The sequence below is a fragment of the Amblyraja radiata genome, chromosome 13 (genome assembly GCF_010909765.2).
Source record: "Amblyraja radiata isolate CabotCenter1 chromosome 13, sAmbRad1.1.pri, whole genome shotgun sequence".
In the NCBI taxonomy this organism is placed as follows: domain Eukaryota; kingdom Metazoa; phylum Chordata; class Chondrichthyes; order Rajiformes; family Rajidae; genus Amblyraja; species Amblyraja radiata.
In genome coordinates, this window is record NC_045968.1 from 23249736 (window position 1) to 23275721 (window position 25986).

Consider the following 25986-nt stretch of genomic DNA (forward strand, 5'->3'; position numbering starts at 1 on the left):
CGAGCATTTTCAGATTCTAGTCTGCATCCTGCTAATGAGGTCAGTTAGATAATAGAAAGTTAGAATAAAAATGCGGTTGGAAATACAAGGAACTGCAAGCAGAAGGCAGGAGGATGGGGTTGAGAGGGAAAGTAGATCAATCATCATTGAATGGCAGAACAGACTCGATGGGCTGAATGGCTTCATTCTGCTCGTATCTCTTATGCCCTTTTGATCAGTACGCCTAGGCAGTGTTCAACTTTCCTGTGTTGCCAATGTTCGCAACCTGCCTTTACTTTAGTTCTTGTTTATGTTTATATCAGGCTGGCTCATTGATATTGTGTAAGAAGGAACTGCAGATGCTGGTTTAAACCGAAGATGGACACAAAAAGCTGGAGTTCAGACGGAAGAAGGGTCTCGACCTGGAACGTCACCCATTCCTTCTCTCCAGAGATGCTGCCTGTCCCGCTGAGTTACTCCAGGTTTTTGTGTATGTCTTTGGTTTATTGATATTGCTTGGCCCTCTATGTGTCCTGTCATTGCCCCAACCTGGATCGGCTCTTACCCGCACAAAGCTGGCAGGGAACCAGCCTTCACTGTCTCCAATCCGCCCCCACCACCACTCTTTGTTCGTAGCATCCACTACTTCAATGACATCACCAGCTTTGAAGCCCAGCTCCTGGTCATCCATGGTGATGTGGTCCCAGAGGGCCTCTGCATATACCACACTGCCATCGCTGATGAGCTGCAAGAAATCAGGGAACATGTTATTAGAGTCACCTTTCCAATGGGGTGTGCAAACTTCAGCTTTCCTCTTACAAAAATAAGCAGTTCACATTCGCTCAATCTGAATGAGAATGCGAGATCCTTTTATAAATTGTGAACTAACTGTGGCTGTTTAAGTCAGATGAAATGCCAGCGACTTTGACATAGAATGCTTCAGGTCAACACCTACCTACAGCATGCCAAGCACTCCAGACTGGACCTCACTTTTAACTGGATTGCTGCCCCAGATGTAAATGTGACAAGGCTGCTGAGAAGCTCAGCAAAGCTGGAGATGAAATAAATGCTGCTTAGTAACCGAGCATGAACAGCCAGTGACGGTCAATGCGCACAGGTTGTCAGTGGTAGGTAACTGAGAGAGAAAATGGCACGCTATTTATGTAAAAGAAATGTTACATAATCCATTGTACCCTCTTAAAGTCCTGATATAATACACTCCAACATGTGAATAAATGACAGTTAAAGGATCCAAATTATTTCGTAAAATTAACTTTAAAGGAGAAAATTATCTCCATCAAATAGAAAAACGAAAGATTTGTGAATAAAAGCAGAGACTGAACGATGCTGCAACGATATATTTTCTTCCTATAGGTGGCAGTAGAATCAGCTAAGCCACAGGCCCCTGCCTTGCAACTCACTGCTGGTCTATGGTGCTATATAGCAGCATAAGCACATTGGACTTATCTCATTCATTAAGGGGTGTTTGGTGTTCACAGGGGACATTATTTTTCAGGAATTCCTATCTGACTCTTCAATACTGAGTGAGGAAATAGTGTGCGGATATTGTGCTTCAATACAGTCTGAAGAAAGGTCTCGACCCGAAACGTCTCCTATTCCTTCTCTCCATAGATGCTGCCTCACCTGCTGAGTTCCTCCAGCATTTTTGTCTACCTTAGGTTCTGAGAGGTCATTGTCAATAGGATGGAGTAATGGAACATTGTCCAGTCTTCTCCAATAACTCACCTCTCAAGACAAGTGGAATAAATCAGCAGGTAATACTCTCCTCTCCCCCCTCATCACCTCCTGTCTCACTAATGGTTAAGATTTACAATCTTTTTCATTTTTATTAAACATTTAAAATATTAGCATTAATGGTTAATATGGAAAATATTTAATAAAAACAAAATGAATTGTGAATTACTCTGCAGCTGAGGCACTGTCTGCAACAGTCCTCTGTCTTGTGTCGGAAGGAACTGCAGATGCTGGTTTAAACCGAAGATAGACACAAAAAGCTGGAGTAACTCAGCGGGACAGGCAGCATCTCTGGAGAGAAGGAATAGATGACGTTTCGGGTCGAGGCCCATTGTCTTGTTCATCTAACTTCATTAACATTGCCTGGAGCTGCATTCCTTGTGTTGGAGAAAGCAATGAAACTGGAATGAACACTGTCACATTGACTTGAGTGTCAAAGTATTCAAGAACATGAAGGAAAATGAATAATAATTATGTAATTATTCATAAATAGGATGGATGGAAAGCTTCATAATATAAGTAATAGCTGGATATAAATAAATGTCCACAGATCCCTTTGACAGTAACTGTTTCTTTCATCCAACTCACCATTTTAAGACCCTTTTGGCTCTTCTATTCGCCCGCTTGAGTTATTTCCTCCTTCCATTATATTCCTCAAAGGCCCTGTCTGATTTAATCTTCTTAAACCTTGCATAGACTTCCTTTTTCTTTTTGTCCAAATTTACAACCTGTTTGGTCATCCAAAGTTCCCTTACTTTGCCATCCTTATCCCTCTTTTTTAGCTCTGAACATGAATCAACTGGCCTTCAAACAACTCCCACACGTCAGATGTGGATGTACCCAATAAATAACTGCTCTCAATTGTACCCTCCCGAGCTCCTGCCTAATTACATAGTAATTTGCCTTCCTCCAACTTAGAAACCTTGCAAGGTCCAAACTTATCCCTATTCAAAACAATCTTAAAGCCATTGGAGTTGTGATCAGTATCCCCCAAAATGCTCTTCCACTGAAACACCATCACCTGGCCAGGCTCATTTCCCAACACAATATCCAGGATGTTCCCTTCTCGGGTTGGACTATCCGCATACGGTTTCAGGAAACCCACTTGGATACATCTCACAAATACTGCCCCTCCTAAGCCTTTGTCATTGAGCAAGTCCCAGTCAATAATGGGGAAGTTAAAGTCACCCACTAGAACAGCCCTGGTAATCAGTCTACACATTTGTTCCTCGATACCCTGCTGGCTCTTGGGGGTTCTATACTACAAACCTATTAGAGTGGTTCCACCTTTCTGATTTTTGAGCTCTACCCATATCACGTCAGCCGATGAACCCTCCGGTATGTCCTCTTTGAGTGCAGCTGTGAGAGTCTCCCTGATTAGAAAAGCAACTCCTCCACCTCTTATTCCTCTCTCTCTCTATCACATCCAAAATGTCGAAACCTTGGAACATGTACCCGTCCAGTCATGTCTCTCTCGCAACCATGTTTCCACAATGACCACAATATCATATTTCCATGCATTGATCCAGGCCCTAAGTTCATCTGCTATCCCCACAATACTCCTTACGTTGAAATAGTCCGTCAGCTTCACCATATTCCTTCACCTCTCCTTCCCTGCCTGCCCTTCCTTTGTGACTGATTGGACCTAACATTTATCTTCCCATCACTCCTTCCAATTTTTCTGCCCCTGACCTCCATGAGCAAAGCAGTCCGGACACATGAGTTCATATTTGAGCTTCTGGAGGTTACAGATCTCAATAAGTATAACGTTTACATGATGTAAATAGCACAGCTGGGTAAGCTGGTCCGTTGTTCTCTGAGTAAAGTAGAAGTACTTTTCAGATCAAAGAGGTTTAAAATCTCTGGTGTCAAAATGTGCTGGTGCAAATAAAAAGCCTTCTGTAAAATGAGGAAACATTTCCTACAGCACCTGAGATGCCCAAGAATATGCAAAAAGTGTTCAGTTCCAGGTTAAACTAATTATCAACAGCACAACATATTTTCTAATTGTAGTTGAAATGCCTAGTTTCACATTGGCAGTGAGGCATGACATCAATGTTGCACATTGTTTTATGTCACATTTTCCTTGGTTCCACTGGTTGTTAACTAGATGAACACATTCTCATCTTAGAGTCATAGGGTGATCCAGTGTGGAAACAGGCCCTTCGGCTCAACTTGCCCATACCGGCCAACATGACCCAGCTGCACTAGTCCCACCTGCCCACGTTTGGCCCATATCCCTCCAAACCCATCCTATCCATGTACCTGTCTAACTGTTTCTTAAACATTTGGATAGTTTCAGCCTCAACTATCTCCTATGACAGCTTGTTCCATACACCCACCAGCCTTTGTGTGAAAAAGTTACTCCTCAGATTCCTACTAAATCTTTTCTCCATCACCTTGAACCTATGTCCTCTGGTTCTCGATTCCTCTACTCTGGGCAGAGATTCTGTGCATCTACCCGATCTATTGCTCTCATGATTTTATATACCCCTATAAGATCACCCTTTATCCTCCTGCGCACCAAGGAATAGAATCCCAGCCTACTCAACCTCTCCCTATAGCTCACACCGTCTAGTCCTGGAAACAACCTCGTAAATCTTCTCTGAACCCTTTCAAGCTTGACAATATTTTTCCTATAACATGGTGCGCAGACCTGAACACAATATTCTAAATGCGGTCTCACCAACGTCTTCCACAACTGCAATGTGACCTCCCAACTTCTATACTCAATACTTGTAACATAATTTCATGCTTGCATATTGGACAACACATTGGAAGGAAAAACAAAACCTCCAGAAACCACTTTAATATGTTGGTACCTCAGTTATCTGCTGGAAACAAAGGACTCTTCATGATGTTCAACAGGGAGACAGATTTGGATGCATATCAATGTGCAGTAACACACAAACAATTTAACCTGCACATTACTTATACTAACTAGTCTTAATATGTGTTAATCTTCATGAGAAAGGAAGCTCCTCAGAAGAAATATAATTGAAGGAATTGTAATTATTAAATGGTGCACAGAGGTTTAACAAATGAACTACAAAAAAAAGAGTATTTTACCTAATTATCCATTCGTCTGGATAACTGCAGTGGCATTTAACAAGTTGTGCCGATATATAAAAATAGGCAGATAATAACTGTGACACGATTCAAATGAAATGAGGCTGAAATGTTCTTGTAAGTTTAGTACATGAATTTTAAATCACTTTCCGCTGTTTTTTCAATTATGTTTGACATACATAATACTGCAGTAAAATACTGTGGATTCTGCAAAGGTGAAATTAAAAATGGAATATGTAGGAAGGAACTGTAGATGCTGGTTTACCTGGGAATACTTTGCAGATCAGATGGGGAGGAAGAAACAAAGTTAAGATATTAGGTTACAAAATCTGAAAATGGTGGAGGCATTCAGCAGGTCAGCCAGTGTCTGAACAGTGAAACAGAATTAGCATTTTTATTTCAGAATTCCAGCATTTGTAGATTTTTAGATGAATAATTTAGGTCGACAACCTTTCATATGAACTGAAATATCCTGGAGACATAATGCATTTAATAATAAGTACACATACAGGAAAAGGAACGGGAGATCAGCAAGGGAGAAAGAATGTAGGCAGGACAGACTACAAGCAAAAGGATGGATGATGATTTAAGGTTTAATTTAGTTTAGAGATACAGTGTGGAAACACTGATTACAGTAGATAAGCTTGCAGAGAATAGATTTAAAAAAAAACAACAACCTGGCCTTTATCTCCCATGGATCTCCTTGTTTTACGCATGATATAAACAGTACAGACCAAGCATTGCAACCACAGGTAAGATAAAAAATATATACAGCCAGCACAGCTCAAATAGTTTTTCTCCTAATTTCCATTGGAGGAGAATGGTTTAATTTCAATAATGAATTGCAAATTTGTCAACTAGGAGGCACTCTAAGATTACTCCTGTTGATCCATAAAACATCAAAATCACCTCATAAATGATTACAATGTTAAGTACCTTCTGGTGTTCTGGATAAAGGAAATGACATTGAGTTAATGGAATAGTGATAAATCAATCAACGTTAATGACGGGAAATGAATCCTTTAACATTGGGGCAGCCAATCTGTGCCGTTATGATGAATTGTTTAGATACGAGAACTGTGTTTGTTTAAACCTCTTAATGTGATCTCAGATGTGATCACTCATCAACATGTTAACATTTAAGATCGAGTGCCTGTTTCAATAAACAAAAAGATAAGACAGTAAGATGTGCTTCTAAGGCTGAAATTAAAAAATAATAATCAGTGCATTCTCCCATAAGGCAAAGCAAAACTAATATATTGTTTTACGAAATCTGGCATGATATAATCAAGATACAGTATACTTTTAGTGATCTAGGATCCATGGGCGATGCCAATTTCATGAATATGCCACTCATAAAACTATTGCACATCACTCACTTGTATTCTATGCATAAAACATTAAATAAATGGACAAATTACATATCAACTTACCTTTTTAAGTAACAATGTTTTACACTGTAATTTTATATCTTAAGGCTAAACAGTATTAATGTAAAATCCAACAATCAAATAAATGGCCAATATCATCACATTAGCTGCCAGATATTTGAGTCATAGAGAGATACAGCACGGAAACAGACCATTTGACTCTCCGATCCACGCTAAAGATTAACCACCCATTTACACTAATGGTAGATTAATGCCCTTTTTTTTAAATTCTTCCACACTTTCAGAAACTTTTCCAAGATACTACACTCACGTACACACTAGGGATAGCTTACAGTAACCGCCGAACCTACCAACCCTCACATCTTTCGCATGTGGGAGAAAACCAGAGCACCCGGAGGATACTGACATGATCACAGGAAGAACATTTAAATTCCACACAGATATGGTCTGAAATCGAGGTTGAACCTAGGCTTCGGGCACTGTGAGGAAATACAATGGCTTTTATATTCCTTTCTTCATTCAGATTTTTTGGTTCTTGGTGAATTTTGTGCTTAAGATGCAGAGCACTTTAATTGGGAATGGACATAGTGCATTCCAGGTAAATGCTAAGAACGTTCAAGACCTAAAAACAAATAGGTGCAAATAAAACTTACTTTACCACTGTATCCCAATAATGCGTATGAGCTGATGAATATAGCAGCAGGAGTAAAACTAAACATGCACTTCAATCCAGCATAAAGGAGACCGTTTCATATTATTCCATCCTATGAAACACTCAAACCCTATAAACCAGCTCTTGTATCTGACACCATATTATTCCAAAATGGCAGCAACTGAAAATAATTAAAGATTTCCAATGAACGCATTATGAGACCATCAATAATTCTATCTCACCAGTTCCAAAAACAGAACAAGACCATTGATCATTCTGAAGAAGGGTCCCGATCCGAAATGTTTTTGATGCATTCAGTCTCAACCCGAAACGTCACCCATTCCTTCTCTCCAGAGATGCTGCCCGTCCCCCTGAGTTACTCCAGCATTTTGTGTCTACTTTCGATTTAAACCCAGCATATGCAGCTCTTTCCTACACATTTTTTCCCCTCAACAGATGCTGCCTGACCCGCTGGGTTACTCCACGCTGTGTATTTCGCTCATTGATCCTTGTGTTTCGGTGACTTTGCATCCATATTAGTTTTCATGTTTGTTTCTAGTTATTAATTTTACTGTTAACTATTTGTATTAAAGGTGCGCACTGAATCCATCTTAAAAATCAATCAGAGGCTTTGGCCCTGAATGTTGCCTGGGCGGGATAACAATAACAACCAATCTTGGCCTTTAGATCATGCACTCCTCTGGAAAGATGGCCACTGGGATGAAGATGGGAGCTCAGGATAGCTCACTCCCACATTTCCAAACCACACACGTCACGGTCAACAGTACATCTCATCCCTCTCACATCCTCCCTCTCACACACAAGGGGTCTGCACAGTGTAGAAAGAGGCTCAACTCAGCCCTTCCAGGACAACAAAGCCCAGAGAAAGGTAACAATAGCAGAGCTCCTTTCATATAGTACCAAGGATCAGGAGCAGCCTCAATTTATGAACTTACTGGCATGGAGCGGAGCAGAAAACATACTTATCTGCTCTATGATTCACTCCTTCACAAATAATCATGATTATTGTATGATTCACTCCTGCACAAATTATCATTAGACCTCATAGGCTCCACATACACTTGGGTGCAACATTTTAGCTGGTGGCCCTCAATCAAACAGCAGCTGATCTCTCTATTGAACATGCTGTTGTAAGCAATGTAGCCACAAGGGCCATAGGTGAGAAAATAGTAGATCTGCCTCAAAAGTACAGTGAAGCAGTAAACATTTCTAATCAGAACAGTGAAGCAGCAACCAGTTTTCCCCTGCATTATGTTACCATATCCCCTTGGAATATATATATGAGTAATTCAACCTAGTTCTGGACTCACTGCTAAGTGAATGCCTGATTTCTGACCCACACATAAATAGTTTCATGGTAAATAAAGGATTTCCAAACTTTAAAATTCCTACTGTTGACATTTTAGGCAGATTTGAATGCCACAATGACAAATGCAAGTCTTTCAAAACCAGAATGATCAGCAGATTTAGAACAAAACGACAGCAGGATCATTAAAGGTTTTTGCAAAGATGTTTTGCGATGTTCCTACAGAAATGTCAGGAAGATTAATCAGCTTATAACTTGAAAATATTAATTTGCTTACTCATTTTCACCTGTGTAGTGAAGTAGTAGGATCCCTGCTTTCTATCCAGAACCAGCAAAAAGTAGAAATGGGAGATTTCTTCAGTAAGAGATTTCTTTGACTCTGACCTTTATTTCTGTACGATTCTGTACTATATTTGAGCATTTCAGAAAAAGGAAGAAACAAAATGGAAAACATGTCTATTCACAAGTGGCAGTATCCCTATTGGCCTCAGAGGTTTCAGACAGAGAAACCATTCAGTTTGGCGACAATGATTTGACATTCTTTCACAGTATAATCATTTGGCATTGTCAGAAATTAAGTGTATGGCACTGGTTCAAGAAAGGAAAGGTTAGAACTAAGAAAGGCGTCATGTGGAAATGAACCACTCAAAGCTTTTCAGGCCAAAGTCTGCACAAAACATATTCTAAATGGTATCCCATTCAACTGTTCTGAAAGATCACACATTTTGTCAGTAGGGTGTGAGTTCTCATCCACTCCATCGGCTTCAGCTTGAACATCCAGGGTAATACTGAGACCTGATAAACATCCACTGTATTCTCTCCAAAACATTTGTGTCCTCATTCAAGAATTAGACACTTTACTCCAAACTTGAGTTAAATTAATAGTTTTATAAAAGTTTAGCATGTCACCTTGATAATTATCACATTATTGTTTGTGGGATGGTGATGTCTGCAAATTAGCTGTACCCTAAATTACAACAGAATCATACAGAAATCCTCTAAAGTACATAATTTAACTTAAAACTGCATCGGGACCTCTCAAGACAGTTAAAGGCGCTATAAAAATGCATGTTCTTGATGATAGAGGGAATAAACCCTTGCTGCTTTTAGCTGATGTATAAAGTGGCAGCACTTTATCAACAAAGATAAGGTATAAAATAATGTAGGACCGTAGCATTGCTACTAATGCTAATTATGGACCACTCAAAGGCATCAGGATTATTAAATAAAATGTAATTTGTTATTGAAAGAAGTAAAAATTCTGTTAATGCTATCCGTGAAGTTTTGAGACAGTCTTGCATTTTGTGTACAACATTTGTGGTTTATTGGGGGGTTTTCTCCCAAAAAACCTAAAATCCTCTTTAATATATTTTGAATTCAATAAATATTTCTTTCGTATCATTTATATTTACAAAGGTGAGTATTTTTTATTGGAGATGCAGGCCCTCAGAGAGAAAGTCACACAGGTCAGAGAGCACCAAGAATGTGGGACACAGACAGCTAGATCAAAATGAGTTAAAGTTATTGCTCAATGGAGAAACAGCACACTACATCACAGTATTGGAAAAGTTGAGGTCGGAGGTGGTAAATGGTTATGTTTGGATGAAATACAGCTGAAGATGGGATGATATGAAAGGAGGTGGACAATGTTCTGTGAATGGTGTTAGGCCATTAGGATGGCATTAGGCAACAGCTCAGTTCCGCATTAAGCAGAATGTCCACGTGGACAACTGTCTAGCTCAATGATTAGGTGCACAATGTTGCAGCTAGTTGAGCCGATACCTCACTGTACCAGAGACCCAGGTTTAATCCTGACCTCAAGTGCTGTCAGTGCGGAGTTTGCACTTTCCACCTGGAAGCAAGTGCTTTTTATTTGTTTGGTGCTCCGGTTTCCTCTCACATCCCAAAGATGTGTCGGCTGGTAGGTCAATTAGCCACTGTATATTGCTGCTCCTGTATGGGTGACAGATCAAATCTAGGAGGAGTTGAAGAGAATGTGAAGAGAATAAAAATGGGATTAATGTTAAATTAGGTGATTGACGGTCATTGTGGATTTAATTTTCTAGAAAGCCTGTTTCTGTGATCTGTATCTCTACAACTCTAATATAACATCACGGCAGTCAAGGAAGATTAAATTTGTAGCCAGGTATGGATTTGTGTCAGAATTTGTGTCAGTGTCTGAAGGTGATGATAATTATTTCTAAGTGCACAGTGAGCAAGTCTTGCATTGCTTGAGTGGACTATGTGTAATAATCTCTTTGAGACATCAGGAGCTTCAGAATATAGTGTACATTTTATTGCAGATGAACAATTATCACGGACACTAACATCACACATGTGATAATGCCATTCTGTCATTTGCACATGTAACTCATTAATGCACGTATGTACAAATCTAATGCAGTGACTGCCACGATTTCCTCTCCAAAGCTTTCCGTCATCCCTTATTTACACGGTGCTCCTGGTGTCAGCAACTTGCTCATGTACTGTATACTGACAATACACAGAGTTCTCCACTTCATCGTCTGTTCTCATTCTGTCAGACTGCTTAGTTGACATCAGTACTGAAGCAGATGCAATCCTTCCAGTTAAACATTAGATAAATTGAAGTACTACTGCAGAATATTTGGACCAAAGTCCATATCACGTTGGCAGCATAAATGAGCAAACTGATAACACCCAGGAGCATCAGGTAAATGAGGGATGATGGAAAGCTGATGAGAAGATTTTAAGGGGCTCTAACAATAGTGTTATAGGAATAGTAAGCCATTGCCAGTGCCCCCTGTCTTTGTTGGATAGGTGGAAGCTATTCAGGCAGAGATGGAGAACAGCTGATTGGCAAATTGTTAAGCATGTTAAATGCTGCAGAGATCCTGGATAATTTGGGAAAATGAGACACATAACAGAAAACACGTTATGGCATTTTGAATATATTGTTATGGTCGAGTGAGCTGAACAGCAAAGATGTCGGCGTGTTGACGGACTTTAATAAAATTACATTTCATTCAAAAGCCCGAGGAAATGTGAATGTTTTGGCAAGAGCTACTGTAAAACAAGCCATTTTGAAAACTTCTGCCAGCATTTTCCTGTGTCGAAAGTTGGGCAGTGCGAGTTAGGAGGGAAGGGATCAACTGATTACAACATAGAACATAGAACATTGCAGTGCAGGAGCAGCTCCTTCAGCCCACAATGTCCCTAGCTATATTTAGGAGAATGATTGATTGGATAAAATAAATGTAATTTGGGCCAAATGGAAAATAAAAATTCTAGAGAAGGAATGAGGAATATGGAGAAAATGAGAACATATTGTTTAAAAAAACTCAGATTGGTGCTTTAATGAGAACTAGAGGAAAAGCATTTGCTGAGAAGAGTGCTGAATGCTTGGAGACATTATGTGTCAGACTAGGAGGCGAGGCAGCTTTTAAATGATTATTGTTTGTGTTGATTTAGTGAGGCATTTCATTGAAACCAATGTCTACCAGGAAGATGAAGATAAAGGATCCCAAAATATTATCAAATTTCCAGTCAAATGGATGAGGTTGTGCAATAGACTGCAGTACAGCTGCTGATGGCAATGCACTGCCTATAATTAAGTGGACATTGGTCAATGCTGTTGACCTGTTGTTTAAGAAGGGGTTGAGGGGTGGGTTGAACAGTAAAACAGACATAATTGACAGAATTAACCCCAAATAGATACACTGGACATGGCAATCAGAAAGAGAAGCAGTTGGGGCAAATGGGTTTGATGCTCACAGGGAATGAAAGGATCTTCAGAGAATGTACAGAAAGTAGAGTTGAACTTAATCATGGAAATGCAGGCATTGTGATAATAGGAGAAGAAATGGACAAAATAAATGCTTGAGTTGAGTGTGACCATATTAAAGATTAGAGATTTGCAGTTTGCAGTTCAACAATACGTTTTGATAGGGTAGAGCAGTTCTAAATTTTGACACACCATTGTAGAGATTCTTTTAGAGGGGTAAAGACAAATAATTACACAGAAATCGGCCGGCATTTGTTTCCGTTCTTGGCTGTGCTAAAGGGAGATTATTATTATTACACAGGAGGCCAATTGGCCCATTGCATCTATGCCAGCTCCCAACAGAGCAATCCAATCAGTCTAATCCAATCAGTCTAATCCAATCAGTCCTATTCCACCTTTCCGCATTTTCATTGCAACCAGGTATCTATTCAAAATAGGGAAACTGCAACTAAGCTCTCAAAAACAACTCAACCATGTTACGGCTGTTACTTTGAACACCAGACCATAGTCATAATAATAGGCTTTCAGGTTTTTCACTGAGTACTTCTAATAAAGAAACACCCCACAGTGAAAACAGATTCCCCACAAAGTTCTCGTGGATAATTAAATGTGATTCTATAATAAAGTCCCGATAATCATATTAAACTTTGAAAGGGCAAATCACTCAGTATTGTTGTTGCTGCCAGCTTGTGGTGATTAGATTTAATCCTAGACATCTATTATCCAAAGCAAGAATGGTACCTGTCTGGATCGATTGGCAGAAAGACAGCATTAAAACCAGCACCCTATTAGCAATCAATGGGTCAGATCTGCTCTGTTTCAGAGTCCAAAGATTGGAAATTCCTTATCCTTGTTTATGGTGCAGTTCCCTGTGTCAGCCTTGCAAATGAATCCAGCAGCAGCTCTGCTGATTCCACCGGTTTTACTGTGTTGTTCAGCGATCAAAAGAGACGCACCTTCAGGCAACTGCAGCATTTAATCTACTGTATTTACAAAACTGATCGTCAGTACCTATCGCACTCGAATCATTACTGCAGCAAAGTCACTTGGCAATGGTCTTCTTTCCCACCATACTTCGGACTGCTGTATCTCGGTGGGCACAGTCAGGCTTTTCTTTTGCACAGCAGATGCGAGTTGTCATAAATGCTGAAATCAGGCAACTTACTGTGATTATCTGAGAGGCTGAGACCAATCAGGTGATCAGCACCGAACGCAAGCCTCACAGCAACCTGCAGGCCTTAGCAACGTGGAGGGATGAGCAAAGCTATGCAACAAATAGAGTTTGAACTCAATGTTTAATTAGATAATTATGTTTGGAGACACAGAATTATAATCAAAACAGTTGTGTCGACGTGAGTGTTGGCAGTCGACAGAGGGGTGCCGCCAAGAACAAAGAGGGACCCGGCATGGGAGCTGCAGAGAACAAAGAGGGCCCCATTGTGTGTGTGTGGGGGGGGGAGAAGGAAGAGGGACTATATTGAATACTTTTGGAACCTTGTCAGCACCCTTTACGTGGTGACTCTTTGCATACGTGTACTGTATGCAAAACAATGAATTTCACTGTGTCAAGTACACTTTACAATAAAGTATCAATCAATCAATGGTAGATTCCTAACATTTCCACATTTAGCTTTGTTCACTTCCTAAACATTAGAACAACACGCATCACTTGGCTTTTTTTGTTGACCGCACCAAGGACCAACTGGAGCAATGCAGTCTCCAATCTGGGTGGCAATAGTTAAAGGGGCGAGTGGAATTAAAGGACCCGACCCAATCAACCTGGATCTGTCCCCTCTCCTTGCGCACCACCTACACTAACCTCCTCAGGGTACAGGGGTTTGGTTGAGTTCACCTTTGTACCTGAGAGGCACCCAATGTGCAGGTGACTGCTGTTGTAGGCCTCTGAAAATTGTTAAATAGATTGTCAGAGCCATTCAAGAGAACTTAAGCAATTCTTTTTTAAAAAGTTAAAGTAAATTAGGAGAATGAGTGGGACCTCATTGAAACATAATGGAATGGTGAAAGGTTTGGATAGAGTGATGCAGAGAATGGGAGAGGACTAGAGGTCATCCTATCAGAATTAAAGGTGAACGTCCTTTCAGGAGAAGAGGAGAAATTTCTTTAGTCAGAAGGTGGTGAATCTGTGGAATGATTTGCCACAGAAGACTGCAGAGGCCAAGTTTTATTTTTCTGGCAGTGATGGATAGATTTTTGATTCGTACAGGTGTCAGAGGTTATGGGGAGAAGGCAAGAGACTGGTGTTAGGAGGGTGAGATAGATCAGCCATGATTGAATGGCGGAATAGTCTTGATGGGCTGAATGGCCTAATTCTACTATCACATGACTTATGACATGACATGACATCACATGACTTATGACATGACTTAATTCAATTAAACTGACCTGAAATTGGTGATAAACAATTGAAAGCATAAAAATAATGTAAGTGCACACACTAACCTCTTTCACAAGATGATAGTGGGTGTACCTCATTACTGTGCCATCTCATTATTATGACAGCCAGCAGTGGATTAGGGCTGAGGAGTTTGAGCATAAAGTGTCCAGTCTTTAGACTTTAGACTTTAAAGATATAGCACGGAAACATGCTCTTCAGCCCACCAAGTCCCCGCCAACCAGCAATCATCACATACACCAGCACTATCCTACACACTAGAGACAACTAGAGTCACTGTATGTCATTTCTACTTGCGGGCGGAGCACCAAGGCAAATTCATTGTATGTGAATACTTGGCCAATAAACTTATTCATTCATTCATCCAATTCACAATTTTCTTCTTCTTCTGAAGCCCTTTGCTCCTCTAGGGAGGATAGGTCATTGACAAATGTCCTTCACCTCACTTGGTTGTTGGCAGTTCTTTTGAGATCTCCCCAGTTGAGCCCACTCTCAGACATTTCACAATTTTACCGAAACCAATTAGCCTACAAACCTGGGGTAGACAAAAATGCTGGAGAAACTCAGCGGGTGAGGCAGCAACTATGGAGCGAAGGAAATAGGCAATGTTTCGGGCTGAAACCCTTCTTCAGACTGATCAACCTACAAACCTGTACATCTTTTGAGTGTCAGAGGAAACCGGAGCACCCACAGAAATCCCACGTGGTCACAGAGAACATACAAATTCCATACAGATAGCACCCATGGTCAGGATTGAACCCGGATCTCTGGTGCTGTAAAGCAGCAACTCTACCATTGCGCCACTGTGCCGCCCTTCTGCTGGGTGATTTAGTTGTGAATACACCCAGTTGCCAGTACTTCTCAGATTTCTATACTTGACCACGTGTGCATGGGAAAGCCATAATGACAGAAGATCCCCAGTTTACAATAGGGTACTGTTCCTGAGAGCCGTTCATAAATTTACACTCATAAATCCTGCACTAGCTCCTGAGGCACTAACACATATTTATTTTAAAATCCACATCCTCATGTTCAGATCCTCCCATTGATTTGGTTCCTTGCAGTCCCTTTGACATTCTCCAGTCTTACAATCCTACTAAGAACCTACAGTCCTCCAACTCCACCCATTTGTTCCTTCAATCCACCATGTGCCCACAGTACCTTCATTCTCTTGGTCCAAAGTGCTGGATGTCCTTCTCTCTGACTCTCTAGCTTCATAAAGTCTATGTCTTTAACCAAGCTTTCATTCACCTGTCCGAACATCTTATTTTGTTTCAGCCACTGTGAAAATTCTACATTTTACCTTATAAATGTTGGTCCTCATTAATATACTTAGACGTACCAAGATTTCAACTGCAGGAACTTTGCTTCAATAACACCATATGGGCTCCACCCTGCTGTAATAACTCAGCTCAAAACATTACCAACAGTGAAGTTTTATTAAAAAACAGTGAAGCAAATTGCAAACCCACTGAATTTAATAAAAGCTGCATGTTTGTGTGCCATCATACAAAGACAAGTTGTACCTTTCCCACACAGGATCAAATTATTTGATACAAGGCCAGTCTGAAATACATGCGTCCAAAAGAACTGCATTAATATTCTCATAATTATTTCTGCTCTGAAACGTCCTGTTTACCACCCCCCCCCCCCCCCCCCCCCCCCCATGGTAAAACCTGGAGAGATTGCACATTATAAGTTCAGTCCATGGATGTTCTGCAGTAATAGCAGCATGTCCGGTGCAACCAGTGTTGCAGCCCCTGTACTTTCATGAGTGCTGAATCTTGCTGTCAAAATTCAAATTTTCAAAATCCTCTGCAGCACTACCCTGTTAAATATCTTGTTAAATATGTACCAGCGAAATAAAACAAGATCAAGGCTATTTAATCAATAAGCTAGAACCCTATAAAGCACTTATTTGGAAAATACCAGCTGTACAGAGGGGAGCCCTACCTTGCAGCAGTTGTTGCTGCTACTGCACAGCTCAAGAGTCCCAGTTACGATCCCCAACTCAGGTTCTGACTGTGTGGAGTTTGCATGTTCTCCCATCAATCGCGGGTCCTGGGTCTTCCAGTTTCCTGCACCATCGCAAAGACGTACTCGTTGGTAGGTTAAATTCGCCAGTGTAGTTTGCCAGTGGGGTAAACGTGTGGCGGGTATAAGAGGGGCAATTTCCATGAGTATGCAAAGGAGTAAGCAATGTCAGGAACTAAATGGGTGACATGAGATAGTGAGGACAAGCATAGACTTGATAGACTGAGTTGCTTCCTTCTGTGTCTTTGCGAGTTCCTTGCAGCTTATTACTGACTACGTCCAACACTTTCATCGTTATTCAATAACCAGAATGTTTTATAGAACTCTTATTGAATCGTTGTCTGGGAGATCATTCAAATCTATACAAATAATGTCCACCAGTGTTTGTATTGTTCAAGGTGCATTGGCAAAGATGCAACCAGTAAGAAAATCCGGGATTGAACACATATTCATTTGGACTGGGAACTTTGTTTTAAAAAGGCGATGAGTTTTCATGAATCTCATTCCTAAAAATAAACACAGCCCTACGCATCCCGACAGATTAACGGCATGCCTCATTCCTTCATTCGTCACTGGTAGGTCTTTCACAGTAAAACACAGTCTGTCTGTGAATACATTGTTTTATAACAGTAGGAACAGTTATACCATTTTGGGCAAAACATCAAGAAACGTGCTCAGACCACACCATCTGCATTCAACCAGCACATAACTCAGAGCACAACATCAATCTTGAGCTTTCAAGAGAGTTGAGGCCTTTAAATAAAAAAGATCAGAGAAACCATTAAAACGTGAGATAGTTCACTGCTTTTCTAGTCACCCTATTATAGAAAGGATGTGGAGGTTCTGGAAAGGGCGCAGAAAAGGTTCACTAGAATACTGCCTGGATTAGTGGGTTTTAACTACACAGAGAGGTTGGACACACTTGGATTGTTTTCTCTGGAGTGTCGGAGGCTGAGGGAGACGATAGAACTTCATAAAATTATGAGAAGCATTGATAGGATAGACAGTCAGAACCTTTTCCCCCATGGTGGAAATGTCAAATTCCAGCAGACACAGATGTAAGGTGAGAGGAAGAAAGTTTAAAGGAGAAATGCGGGTCAAGTTTTTTTTAAAGCAAGTGGTGGGTCCTGGTATGTGCTGCCAGGAGTGGAGGTGGAAGCAGAAAATACATTTAAAAGTATTTTAGATAGGCACAATAATCAAGAGTCAATAGTGTTTTATTATCGTATGTCCCAGATAGTACAATGAATTCTTACTTGCAGCAATATGTAAACATAGTACACTGTATACAATATAATATACAAGTAAATAAAAGTTCAGTGTATGTATACAAACATATACACACCTATACATACATATACACATGTATATATATATTTATATACACACACACACGCACATATACATACACGTAAAAACAAACAGTAATCGTTAAAAAGACAAGTCTTTGTAATTCAGAGTTTATTGGAGGTTAATATGCACAAAATGGAATGATGTGGATCATATGCAGGCAGAAGGACTTAGTTTGATTGGGCATCCTGTGCAGCACAAACATCATGGGCCGAAGGGCCTGTTCTTTTGTAATGCTGTTCTATTTTTTAATATTCAATCACATTTTTTGTGAATTTTCTCAGGTTTCATTTCTTTATATTTCTTATTCTCAATATTAGTTTGGATATTTGAAAACATATAGAAAAAGGGTTGCCTTTATTTCCACCAAGCAGGTTTCAGTATGGATGACAGGGAAGTCATACAGCTTCTCATTAAGGTGGAAGTGGGAGAATTGCTCCTTTAACAACCTGGCCAGATTTGACCACTGGGGGAGGGGCATTCCTCCTCTCCTTCTCCCCCTTGCAAACTTGGTGTACCACCTGCTTATTACACCATGTGTTTTAATCCAGCTGGAATGTCTACTAATACACTTCCCCTGGATGAAATAGTTAATGGAGAAGCCTTTAGATCACATCCTTCAGCTCTTGCCTCACCACTCCTTCTTGACTTTCACAAACTTTAAAGAAATCTGGAAAGCAGCCACCACACAGAATGAAAAGAAGCAGTCCATTGAAATCAATCTATAGGCTGCTGTGGATCCTTCCAATGTCAGAGAAACTCACCTTTGACAGACACCAGTCCAGCTGTGCAAGATTCATCGAATTGTACAAATGACTTTTAAAATGCTGCGCTGGCAGTAAATTAACAATTCATGCTGACTGACACCACAGTCTATCTGGGCGTTACTGCATCACTTAGACCAGGAATGTGCACTTGGGTCAACCTCATTTTATAACTGAGTTAGCTTCCCAACATTATGTGCTGCACAATCACTTGCAGTTCACAATTTGGCCTCTCTCTTATATAAACCTTTGACCTCATTTCATCAACCTTTATATTTTTCTCACAAAGAGAAAGGGAGAAGAATGGGGAAAGAGAACATGGAAGGGAGGAGAGGGTCAAGGATAGGAAGGGAAGAGAGTGGACGATAAAGAGGGAGAGTGGTGACAAGCAGTCACTGAAATAGAGACTGTGGGTTCACTATCATATCATTTCATTGATGAAGAACGGCAATCTGCCAGAGCAGTTATTAGCAGCAACAATAATTTAGCATTCGCCAAGCAAGTATAAGGACGTTAAGGACGTTAAAATACCATTTTGATTTTTGAACTGTTAGAAAAGTGTTGTGAGCAGCCCGCTACTCCATCCAACTGTCTCCCTTCTGTTTGAAAGAATAAACAGATTGAAAAGCAGAAGAAATATTAAAATACAAAATACTAAAGATAAAAGTAAAGTCAATAAAATTGCTCTTCACATTCTATTTATTTTCTAACGTCTACTTCTTGTTCCCCTTAAGACAATGGTCTTGATTTCCCCTTTTTGAACAGTATAAAATAGATTAACTGATTCTCGTATCCGACGTCATTGTGAGAAAAAAACAAAACCCTCCTTGAATTTGAAACAACTTTTTTTGACAGGTGTAATGTACGATAAATCACGAGGATAATTGCATTTAAGTTTCCATGATTTCTGAACATGTCACTTAATTCCTTTAATCCTTCCCAGTTGGGATTGCAGAGTAATTATTTCCTCTTCACACTGGCAATTTCATATTCCAAGCACTTCCACACCGGCAGCAGGGTGACGAGTGAATGGAAAATATGCAACTGTGTGGGTGTGAAACTGAAATGCTGATGACCCACGACGGCAAAGCGGAGAGCGAGTTAAGCACACGGCATTACCATCTGAGATATATTTTTGAACAACACGCAAAGCAAACTAATTCCCTCAGTGTTTGCTTTCGAACAGAGTGCATAAACATAAGATGGTGACTCATTCAGGTTTCAGGGAAAATCTCTTAAACCACAGAGTCATGCAGATGCAGAGCTTGCCGTAGCAAAGGGTAGAGTGATTGATAAAAACACATACAAGTAAAGGTCAGACTTGCAAATATTAGTGAAAGGAATGGAGCATGTGGTTGGGGTTAGGTATTGTACATTGGGAGGGGGCCTGTGAAGAGCATAAACTAGATAGATTAAATGGCATATTACTTTGCTGCAAATTCAGTGTAATTCCGTATGTAATTCATTCCACTCTACTCTACCTTGCAAGGTATAATCTCTGTTAATTGGGCAAGGTTTTGTTTTATTATCCTACCCTCTTATATATATTAAGCTCTTTGACATCGACTAAAATACACAGTAAACCATAACATATTAAATGGACATTTCCAAGACCATAGAATTTCAAACAGAACTGATGGATTGAAAAAAATGTTTCCTATGAATACCACGGGCCCTGAAAATTAGGGTGGCACAGTGGCGCAGCGGTAGAGTTGCTGCCTTACAGTGCCAGATCCGGGTTCAATCCTGACCCAGGGTGTTGCCTATATGGTGTTTGTACGTTCTCCCTGTGACCGCGTGGGTTTTCCTTGGGTACTCTGATTTCCTCTTTAATGTGACTTTTGTAAAAATTGTAAATTTTCCCCAGTGTGTAGGATAGTGCAAGTGTATGGGGTGATCGCCGATCAGCACGGACTCGATGGGCCGAAGGGCCTGTTTCAGCGCTGTATTTCTAAACTAAACTAATCGGAAATACAAGAAATGCTGTTGTCTGAATTAAACCTAGAATCTCCTCATAAACATGTGGAAAACGTAAAACATACAAATTGGTCTTGTGGTAGAGGGATGCTGCCATCATTCAGCCTCTGCCGGGTGAGTCAGTACAACAGGCGGGACATGATAGGTGATGAATGACAGTCTGCAGTCACACATGCCATGGAACCAGTGTCCACTCACTTTCTCCCTTGGGAAATCAGGACAGAAAAAAAGATCTGAAGAAGGGTCCTGACCTAAAAAGTCATCTATCAATGTTCTCCAGAGATGCTGCCTGACCCACTGAGTCACTCCAACACTTTGTGTAAATCAGCATCTGCAGTTCCTTGTTCCTACATTTTTTTTAAATTTGGTTTTATTTATTTATTGTACTTGTTTAATAGGGGGTTTTTATTGTAAATAATCTACTTTGAAAATGTTGTTATTGACTTTAAACAATTTTAATGTTTTAAATCTCTCTGACAATCAATGGTATCAGGTGAAAGGTCAAAATGTACTGCACTGTCTGTATCTGAGTACTAGCATGTCATGGCATACTAACCATGTAATATGCCATGACATTTAATACATTGTTGTACCTGGACAACTGTTAGTTGGGACTGGACAGCCTTCATTAAGACCTCTAATACCTCCCCCATTTAATTCTTAACATGCTTGAGAATTTAAATGTCCCAAATTATATCTCCAACTGCAATGTCTTTCTCCTTCGCAAAAACAGATGAAAAGTATTCATTAAAGATCTAACCTATGACCTGACTCCATGAACAGATTTCCTCTTCAGTCCCTAATGGGCGCTATTCTTTCCCCAGTTACCCTTTAGTTCTTAATATATATTCATAAAATTCATACCAGTCCATCAGTCTGGACTGATATCTTTTATCATGTGACAACACCAGCAATGTTTAGTTTAGTTTAGTTTAGAGATGCAGTTTAGTGCAGAAACAGGCCCTTTGGTCCACCGAATCCACACCGACCAGCAATCCCTGCACATTAACACTATCCTACACACACTAGGGACAATTTACACATATACCAAGCCAATTTTGTCTTTGGAGTGTGGGAGGAAACCAAAGATCTCGGAGAAAACCCATGTGGTCACGGGGAGAACATGCAGACTCTCTACAGACAACACCTATAGTCGGGATCGAACCCAGGTCTCCAGTGCTGCAAGTGCTGTAAGGCTGTGACTACACCACCGCGCCACCGTGGCCGCCCAATGCAATATGTATAAACTGTACCTAGGTCAATCTCACTGCTCTGAAAACAAGAATTCTTATTTACTTACAAAACAATCAACATTAAGTAACCTTGTTTCATAAGTTCAAAGTGTCATAAGTTCTAGGAGCAGAATTTGGCCATTTGGCCCTTCAAGTCTACTCCGCCATTCAATTATGGCTGATCTATCATTTCCTCGCAAGACCATTGTCCTGCCTTCTCCCCATAACCCTTAGTAATCAAGAATCTGCCAATCTGCACCTTAAAAATATCCAATGACTTGGCCTCTACAGCCGTCTGTGGCAATGAATTCCACAGATTCACCACCTTCTGACTAAATAAATTCCTCCTCATCTCCTTTCTAAAGTTACATCCTGAGCTATGGCCCCAGGTCCTAGACTGTCCCACTAGTAAAAATATTAGTTAGAAACATAGAATCATAGAAAATAGGTGCAGGAGTGGGCCATTCGGCCCTTTGAGCCTGCACCACCATTCAATATGATCATGGCTGATAATCCACTCAGTATCCTGTACCTTTGTTGTTTCATCTGAAGCCATATCAATTTGAAAGGAATAATACTCCTGTTTTTTTTTTTCTGCTTACTGCAATCTGCCCTCTCTTGCAACCTTCCATGTGTGCCTGGGTCTTGGATATGGTCAGTTTCTAAGCCTCGGTAACATTCCACACCACTGCTGATTTCTCGCAGATTGCAGAGCTTGTGCTCATGAGGGAGGTCATCTAAACTTCACGCACAAGGAGAAAAAAAACGTCATCTACTCTTCTTTTGGTCCACAGGAAAAGACAGGGAAATCATAAGCATTTGCTTGGTGTCCCCAAAGTCATAAACTGGACTCATGTCCTTTAAGTCTGGCAACCCCTGACTGTAAGCAGGGAACGCCTCTATGGGCCCGTGTGTAAAGAATATGCCTCCTGCAGGCAGTGTTCTTCACAAACTTGTCCAAGTCCCTCTGAACTTCAAGGCAGATGGCACCACCCTCATTATTCCCATTATTACACCATGAATTAGCAAATCTCTGACGCTGTTTTAGCACCACTAATAGAGATTAAAGTAATTTCTTACTGCACGTGTGCTTGCTGTGCAGTTCTCTCTTGTTGCATTAGGTATTTAACCTCTTACTCTGTTCCTCAACTGAGTACGGAATCCATAGGTGATACTTAATTTTGTTAGAGATTACATTGACTCCACAATCTGGGGCTTGCAATAGTCACATTTAATGGCCTGATTTGTTTGCATAGAGATTCCAACTTTCAGTGTGGCTGCATTTTAATTTATTTTATTTTCATTTAAATCGGTGTTTAACGTAATAAAATAGAATGTGCTTTGATATCATTTATTATGTTTTAGACAAATGATCTTTTGAAAAATGTTCTTGGGGCCATATCTAAAGGATCAGCAGAAGCAATTAGAAATGGTGGGCAAGGCCTCATTTTGGTAAAAGGAGTCAGAAGTAATCAGGTGGTGTTTAGATCCAGCTTCCCGATGCCCATTCATCAGTCAGGAACCATTCTGCCTGGCACAGTGGATGTGTCAGCGAGGTCTCCAGGACATTGGGACCGTGGGGATCCCATGATGGCGAATGCGAGGCTTTGTCTTTGCCCAGCTAATCCCCGCACAACAATTGCAGATTACAGGAGAGGAAAAGCACTGCCACTACAGCATTGCTTAAAAATGTAAGAGGTAAAAAGCTGACCAATGTAATCCAATTCCCTCTGGACACACCACTAGAAATTATGGAGCTAACCAAGCAATATTATTCAATCAGGCTTTAACCACAAGTGACATGGGCAAAATAGATGTGGCACTGATGTCTAGGAGTGATTTCTCCTGGGGTTACATGAAACACTGCAGTTGTTTAGTCTAATTTTGACCTGTTTATACATTCTACGGAAGTAATGATGTTAGTAAAAGGCTGGTATTTATATTCCCTTGCCATTTGGGAGGACTTGCCTGTTCTTAATAACGCAAGAATATTTACCACTCTGAAAATGTGGGAATGAGGATGAATATCGAACATCCGTGAGGCAATTTGAATGTACGATTTGTATGCTTCATAATAAAGCACTCAATGAGGAATTACTGGGTTAAAACACCAGGCCATAACACCCACAGTCAGTAGTATGTCAGATATCATCACTCCAAGTACTTAAAGGCATTCTGCTGTATCACCTCTTCACTTCCATCTTGGGTATGCTCAGATTTGTTGGTGCAATAATCATTGCAGCAATGCTACTGAGAGTGACTACTCTCATCTTGCTTTAGGCATTCATATCTTGTCCATGTCTGGGTAAAAGCGGTGGTGAAATGTGAAGGCGAATATTTTGGACAGGCACAAAGGGTGTTTATTACGTGCATTCTAATAAATATAAATTGTTAATGTCCTGCATTATACTTCATCTTCAAAACCCCTGAAACCGTTCCTTTGCAGCACAGCTACTCTAAAGGGCCTGTCCCACTTCGGCAATTTTTCAGGCATCTGCCGGCGACTGTCAAGCTGCCGGCAGTCGCCTGAAAAACCAACAACTGGAACGGTGATTGTCAGAGTGGAACACACACACACACACACACACACATCGCAAAGGCGGGGACAGGGCAAGCGGGGGGAGCGCTGTCTGAAATTCACACAGTGCAAAGCCAAGGTGAAACAGCCACACACCGCGATGAACAGGAAGGTTGGCGCTGTAATTAAGACGGCTAAAGCGCAGTGTACGGTAAGTCCTTTAAAAGGGGGGAGGAGGGGGGGAGAAAGGGGGAGCAGGAGTGGAGACAACTTTTAAGAAGCCAGACGACTTTTAAGAAGCCAGAGATACACAGCTGTGAAACTCGGCGGACATTAACATTACCCATCGGTTATCATTGGTTCTGAAAACTACTGCTTACGTTTTTTTTTCCCCCAATGAGCCAATGAAATTGACCGGTCAGCACCGGCTACAACCTTCAAGAACCGACGAGATCCTTCAACCTCCTGGCAACCCACTAGGACCTTGTGGCGACCCACCTACGGCACGAGAATTCTCGCTACTCTCCATGGCGGCTTCATTCTAGTCGCCGCTAAATTTTCAACATGTTGAAAAATATGCGGCGACCATAATGAGGCCGCGACTAGTTCCCAGAATGCGGGAACTCCTCACGACCATGAAGGCAAGTCCTCGGCAACCACCCACAAACATGTGGTGACCATGTGGCGCCTGCATAGTCTTCTGCAGTCGCCTAAAAAAGTCGTCTAAGTGGGACAGGCCCATAAGGATCGCTGAATTCTAGAATGTTGCTCATGGCTACTTTGCCGCAGAATTAAGACTGGGCAATTAATGCTTGTTGTGCCAATGACACATCTCTTGGGAATGAATAAAGTTTGAAAAAATAGTAGGCTTGACACATTAGAAACAATTTCACATCTCTGTTGACAATCCAAGACAAACATTGTAACTTGATTCTACAGCCCAGCACCAGAGGAGTGCATTTTGTTGGAGCTGCCATTTTTTGAATACATTTTTAAGATGTAGCCCTCATCAGCTCTCTCAACTAGGTCAACAATTATCAATTAACTAATGTCGAAAGTAAGTTCACAAGGTTAATTCCCGGGATGGCGGAACTGTCATATGCTGAGAGAATGGAGTGGCTGGGCTTGTATACTCTGGAGTTTAGATCGATGAGAGGGGATCTTTTTGAAACATATAAGATTATTAAGGGTTTGGTCACGCTAGAGGAAAGAAACATGTTCCTGATGTTGGGGGAGTCCAGATCCAGAGGCCACAGTTTAAGATTAAGGGGTAAGCCATTTAGAACGGAGATGAGGAAACACCTTTTCACACAGAGAGTTGTGAGTCTGTGGAATTCTCTGCCTCGGAGGGCGGTGGAGGCTGGTTCTCTGGATACTTTCAAGAGAGAGCTAGATAGGGCTCTTGACAATAGCGGTGTCAGGGGATATGGGGAGAAGGTGGATCGGGGTACTGATTGTGGATGATCAGCCATGATCACATTGAATGGCTATTCTGGCTTGAAGGGCCGAACGGCCTACTCCTGCACCTATTGTCTATTGTCTATTCCACTGTACAAATAAGCTGTTTTGTTTCTATGTAATGTCTGAGTGCATTTCAAAAATACTATTTTAATGAAAAACATATTGTGACATTCTGAGGTTGTGAAAGAAGCAACACAAGTGGAATTGTCTAATTCTATTGCTATGGAGATGTTATGGATTCTGCTTATATCTACTATGCTTTTCTTCACCTGGAAGAAAAATGAAGTGCAGTAACCCAAAA

General features: G+C 40.8%; 1 protein-coding gene across 8 annotated transcripts in view; it reads right to left on the reverse strand.

The window, feature by feature from the left end:
* Positions 1-25986, reverse strand: part of LOC116979703 (rho guanine nucleotide exchange factor 4-like) — a 361797-nt gene that overhangs the window by 28059 nt on the left and 307752 nt on the right. For all 8 annotated transcript variants that reach the window (XM_033031414.1, XM_033031416.1, XM_033031413.1 and 5 more), the window contains one exon: positions 545-724. In XM_033031414.1, the coding sequence (XP_032887305.1) occupies positions 545-724 (180 nt within the window). The remainder of the gene's footprint in view (positions 1-544; positions 725-25986) is intronic.